Source organism: Podarcis melisellensis (genome assembly GCF_964234715.1).
Source record: "Podarcis melisellensis genome assembly, chromosome: 8".
Lineage (NCBI taxonomy): Eukaryota > Metazoa > Chordata > Lepidosauria > Squamata > Lacertidae > Podarcis > Podarcis melisellensis.
This window is the reverse complement of record NC_138540.1, coordinates 20817407-20822736: the sequence shown is the minus strand read 5'-3', so window position 1 is coordinate 20822736 and position 5330 is coordinate 20817407. Positions and strand designations below refer to the sequence as shown.

General features: G+C 49.6%; 1 protein-coding gene across 2 annotated transcripts; it reads right to left on the bottom strand.

Annotated features, from left to right (window-relative positions):
• Nucleotides 1–784: 784 nt before the first annotated feature.
• CPTP (ceramide-1-phosphate transfer protein) lies at nucleotides 785–4954 on the bottom strand. 2 transcript variants are annotated; one of them, XM_081923862.1, is made up of 3 exons: nucleotides 4835–4954; nucleotides 2669–2799; nucleotides 785–1726 (listed from the first exon to the last, which is right to left on the bottom strand). In XM_081923862.1, the coding sequence occupies exons 1-3, from the start codon at nucleotides 4937–4939 to the stop codon at nucleotides 1204–1206; spliced, it is 759 nt and encodes a 252-aa protein (XP_081779988.1). In that variant the 5' UTR covers nucleotides 4940–4954; the 3' UTR covers nucleotides 785–1203. The 2 variants fall into 2 exon arrangements, with proteins under 2 accessions (XP_081779988.1, XP_081779989.1); XM_081923863.1 differs by lacking the exon at nucleotides 4835–4954 and adding an exon at nucleotides 4676–4828.
• Nucleotides 4955–5330: the final 376 nt, after the last annotated feature.

The following is a 5330-nucleotide window of genomic DNA, read 5'->3' as shown; positions in this document are numbered from 1 at the left end:
AAAGGACCCTGTTTTTGCACCCACTGCCCCCATCCCAAACCCCACAGGCTGTTAATGCTCAAGAGTGGGAGGAGTCTGGGTAGAGGGAGTCACAGGCTAGTAGGGATCTGCATGTGATGCCCTGAAGGGCTTCATGTTTGTGGGTGCATGACCTGCGTCTGTGTGTGGAAGGGAGAGCTCTATAGAACCCCGGTGGGATTCTCCCATCAGGCATATGTATCATGGCAATCCTGAGCAATCTTCCCCTTGTCACATGGTCATTGAAACAGGTATATATACCAGTCCACTGTAAAAGCCCCCCTTTCCTCTTTAAAGCTTAATTCGATCCGAAGGGTGGAGGGGATACAGTTTCACCTTGATTAAACAAAACCAGGGTTGATTGGCAGAGAGCACAAGTGAGGCTGGGGAGACCCCTGCTTCCAGGCCCTCATCCATCCCCCTGTGATCAAGTACATTCATTGCTTATGCAGTTTTACCTCCCGTACACATCGGGGAAGACTGTAGCCTTAAAAACCATGTGATGAAACGGTGGCGAGCTTTCGGCCCTCCAGATGTTGATAGGCTCCCATCAGCCCCCCAGCTAGCACACCCAAATGGCCAGGAATGATGGGAGCTGGAGTCCAGCTACATCTGGAAGGCTGACAGGTTCCTCACCCCGACTGTAAGGAGCAGCATTCCCTACTGCAAAGGAGAGATGGAGGATGGTCTCTATTTGGAAGAGGCATTCATTGACTCCTGAGAGTGGGGAATGCCTCTTCTTAGGTCAGGGATTTTTTTTGGGGGGGGGGAGGGACTCCAAATCCCATCAGCCCCAGCCAGCATGGCCAGCCATCAGGGATGATAGGAGTTGTAGTTCAAGCATGTTCTTGGACTCTGACTCCCATGAGCCCCAGCCCAGTGGTTGGGAGTTGGAGCTCAAGAACATCTGAAAGGCTGTAGGCTCCCCACCGCAGTCAAATAGGAACTGGGGCCAGTTCTGTTTCCAGAAATCTGGCTGATTGAACCCAGAATAGGGATGCTTTGAAGGCTCAAATGATTCCAGCAATAAGAAACCTGATTTATAGGAGAGAGCTGAGAAGCAGAGAGCTAGATCTTGGTGCCAACAAGCAGGCGTGGAAATGGATAGGCATGAGATGTACGATCGATGCTTGCTTTTTCGTCTGTGGCATTCAGAGAAACGCTTGATTGTGGGGATCCGCTCTGCTACGGGAGGTCCAGGAGTTTGTGCCGGCTGTACAGTTCCTGTGTGATATCGTAGAGCTTCTTGATGTGGGGCAAAGCTTCTCCCAGCATCTCCACTGCCTCCTCGTTGCTGCCCACCTTCATGTTCTCAAAGAAAGCTTCCCGGTTGGGCAGAGTGCAGAAGGCAATGGTGGTGGCCTTGCGGACAATCCAAGGGTGGTAGTTGGCCAGAGAGGCATTGTACGAATCCGTGCAGACCACCGACGTCCTGCAGTCTGTGCCGCCGGTCCGCAGGCCCTCCAGGAAGAGCTGCAGCCATAGGAGGGCCCGGTGGAGGCGCAGGATCGTCCGGCAGCCCGATACGGGGCGTTCGGTGTTCTTCTTCAGGTCTACCAGGTTGTTGGCCATCTCGTAGCTCACCATGGATTGAAGGGTTCTGTAGCTCTCCTTATGGGGGCCGCTTTGGAAGCCCTCCATGATTTGGATTTTGGCCACTGCGTCTTTGGAAACGAAGGTGAAGATCGTGCCCATGGTGTTCAGAAACCTGATTTCCAAAACAGAACCCTGTAGTTACAAGGAGCCTTCAAGGTTTCCCAGCCCTCCTGGCCTCTCTGTCTGGCCCTCTCCCCAGCCCACACCCCCTCACTGGCCCTACTCTTCATAAACCAGCTGGAATGTGTCCCTTGAGCACTGCTAACGCTCTTGCACGCCTGGAAGGAGGATAGAGAGGGCGTGTATAGGCTAGCCTGCTGCCGAAAGGTAAAATATGCATTAGAAGCTCCACTGGATGTTGCCTCTGGCCCTGCCCACTGCTGAGATGTGGCCGTGGAGTTGAAAAAAAGGTCCCCACCCTTGGTTTAGAGGCGCAACCCAACAGAATGAATGACAGATCCATGCGGGCCGGTCTCAACAAGAAACAGTTTACAGTCAGAGGGCAGGCTTCAACAGTTTCGCTTGCGACAAGCAGCCAGCCTTCCCTGCAACTCTTCAGGGGCAAGGACTATCTGCTGGTGGTCTCCCACTCGCTTTTCCTGTTCCTTGTGGGTGGAAGAGTGAATGTTGAATGCCATGCCATGAGGACACTTGCAGAGAGGTGGCAGGAGCGGGCAGTGGCGTAGCGTGGGTTGTCAGCACCCGGGGCAAGGCAAGTAATTTGCGCCCCCTAACCCGTGGATTTTAGCAGGGGGCAGAGAGCTGCGAGTGCGAGCGCCCCCCCCCCAGATGTTGCGCCCGGTGTGGTCAGCCCCCCCTGCACCCCCCCACGCTACGCCACCGGGAGCGGGGCCAGGGAGCCCATTTTTTGCCTCGGTCAATAACAAAGGAAAATAGGGAAGTGCCTTATGAGTCATCATGTTGGCCCATGTAGGTCAGTGTGGTCTACACTGACTGGCAGAGGCGCTTTAGGCATCCGAGCAGCCACAGGTTCCCAACTCCCATTGTGGAGCAAGATCTAAGCTTGGTTCCCTAACTAGGTGGACAGCCTTACCTGACAAGCCCTTTCCAGCCTGCTAAGTAAGGGTCCATTAGGATTTCCGACTTCTCGTCAATACAGGACTTGAAAGTGTCCAGCACTTCCCTCAGGTTGTGTCCATCATCCCCGTAGGCCATGGCGAAGCTCTGGAACAGACAGCAAGAGTCAACAGCTGCTGGGTGGATAAACCATAAATGAGCCCAGGAACATCGGGAGCTGCCTTATCCCTGGCCAGATCGTTACGCAAGAAGAGCCCTGCTGGATCAGGCCAGTAGTATCAAGTCGTATGCAAATAATAAGCAAGATCAATCGGATTTGTGGGATGGAGGGACGGAATGTGCTTCACTGGGAGGGCCCCTGTTTGTGGGCCCCTCAAGCGATACACGTTTGGCTCCTTTCATTATAGGCTTTTAAACATGCTTTGGTAACTCTTGTTTTGACCCGGTTTTACAAGGTGCCTGACATGCTTAACCTGTTGCGGTCTCCGTTTTCATTTTTTCCCCCTGGCATTAGCCAGCCAGTAGCACGTATTAGACTGCCTGTAAATAGAGAGCTATGATTGTAGGTATACTGAAGTAGATGTTGTTTAAATTATGAGCGTGAACTATCTTGCCCTGAAAGTCAGTGTAGAAATATTGGGTTGACTCACGGTAGTCTCACTGAAATTACTTATTCATTTATTTTATGAGGTTTTTACACTGTTTGTGTAAAAAACCAAATCAAAAACCCTCAAAATGGTTTACAATAAAGGTAAAACAATAAAATTATCAATAAGAAAAATAAGACAATAATGGACCTAACTTTCACTATTCCATTTCAGTGGCTCTATTCTAAACAGGACTAAGGTTGGATAAAACTCACTGGAAAATCCTAATCTGGGTGTTACTCCCATTGACCTTAATGGGGCTTACTTCTGAACAGATGTGAGCAGTATTGCTTGGTAAGCAAATAAAACTGAAAAACAAAACTATGCAACCTCCTTCTCTGTCTGGGTTTTGATACTATTTTTTTTTAAAAAACTTTCCCTCCTATCCCCAACTGCTCTAAGTACCAGTTGAGTAGATCCTTTGAAGCTGACATAACTTAGGTACATCAGTTTCAGTGCATATACAGTGGTACCTCTAGATACGAACGCATCTAGAGGTAAAGGTAACTAGCGATGGCACGTCTGCGCACGCTCGTGTCACTTTTCGCCGCTTCTGCGCATGACGTCATTTAGAGCATCTGTGCATGCGGCGAAACCCGGAAGTAATGCGCTCCGTTACTTCCGGGTTGCCGCGGAGCGCAACTCGAATGTGCTCAACTCGAAGCGTCTTCAACCCGAAGGTATGACTGTACTCTAATACAATTGGATACAACCCAATACTACTATTTTTTTAAAAAATTTAATTGCCCATCTGTTTTTACAGTTGTGCTTAGGTTTTAATTTTTGGATGGGATTCCTGGCTAGGACCAATAACAGTTTTAACAACTCTGTCTCACAATTTTAGGAGAATGATTCCTCCCTCGACACGCACCTCAATATGTTTAAGTACTATGTATGCTGCCTTGACAGGATGTTCCTGTTTTGAAAGGCAGCCTCAAAGTCCGTTTTTTAAAAACCATATATTTAATTTACAGATCGCTTCCTTGAAGTGATTTCACAACGGAAACATCAGCAACTAGAAGTTATATAAAATAGTTTTGTTGTAAAAACTTTTTTTTAAAAAAATTCAAATGATTAATACACACACACACACACACACACATATACTCTCACACACATTTGTATCCAATGCTAGCCCTACCCAGAGTAGACCCATAAATGGACTTGGCTAAGGTAAGATTCATTCATTTCAATGGGTGGGTGTCCTCACATCCATTAACTGCAGTGGGCCTGCTCTTGAGTAGGACAAGCACTGGACGCAACTGAATGGGTCTACTCTTGAGTGTAAGTTATTTGGGATACAACCCCGGCAATAGAAGGAATTTAACATTTAACTCATCTATGAAATAATAAAAATAATAAAATCTCAGGTGTACAGGGCTGGGAGCCGCAGGTGCGCAGGGTTCCTCTTTCTTCTGCCCCATCGACCTCCTTTTTCCAAGCCTCTGCCCCATATCACCCCTCCATGGGAAGAGGAAGGGCCTCTCCCTTAGGGGGGTCTCTTCTCCCCCTCCCCAGCAACCAGACTGACTTACCTTAGCGACCGCTTCCTTCTTTCCAACTTCAGCGCAGCCAATGAAAGCCCGCCTCCTGCTCACCTGTCTCCGCCTACCTTCTCTCCTCGACCAATCGCCTGCCATCCCTAGGTTCCGCAGAGGCGAGGGTTCCCAAGCCGCGCCAGCCAATAGAAGCGCCGAAGCTAGTTCTGGAACCTACGCTTCCGTAACATTCAGGCGCGCAGAGACGGAGGTATACTTCCCGCGTGGTCCAGCCAAGGCGCATGCGCGACAGTCCCAAGCCCGTGCGTTCCATAGAGATAAAAAAAGGGTAGAGTCGCAGGCTCTCGGCGCTCGTCTGTGAACTTTAACACGGACCCAAAACTTCTGACCTAACGTTTCATGCGCTAGCCTGTAACACCTTAAATGAGGTTAAGGGCTCTTCTGAGGGGGGACATTCACGTCCAACTCTATGAGACTATGTACTTTCTACCTCGGAAGTTGACTGTTGAGTGCGTCACTCTGCACTTTTTGG

Bases quoted from the DNA above. Each gene is read 5' to 3' on its own strand.
- CPTP (XM_081923862.1), bottom strand. From the start codon at position 4,939: ATGGCAGGCGATTGGTCGAGGAGAGAAGGTAGGCGGAGACAGGTGAGC. The intron at 2,800-4,834 runs GTAAGTCAGTCT...TGTCTGTTCCAG, and splicing joins AGAAGGAAGCGGTCGCTAAG to AGCTTCGCCATGGCCTACGG. The intron at 1,727-2,668 runs GTAAGGCTGTCC...TTTGGAAATCAG, and splicing joins GGCTGGAAAGGGCTTGTCAG to GTTTCTGAACACCATGGGCA.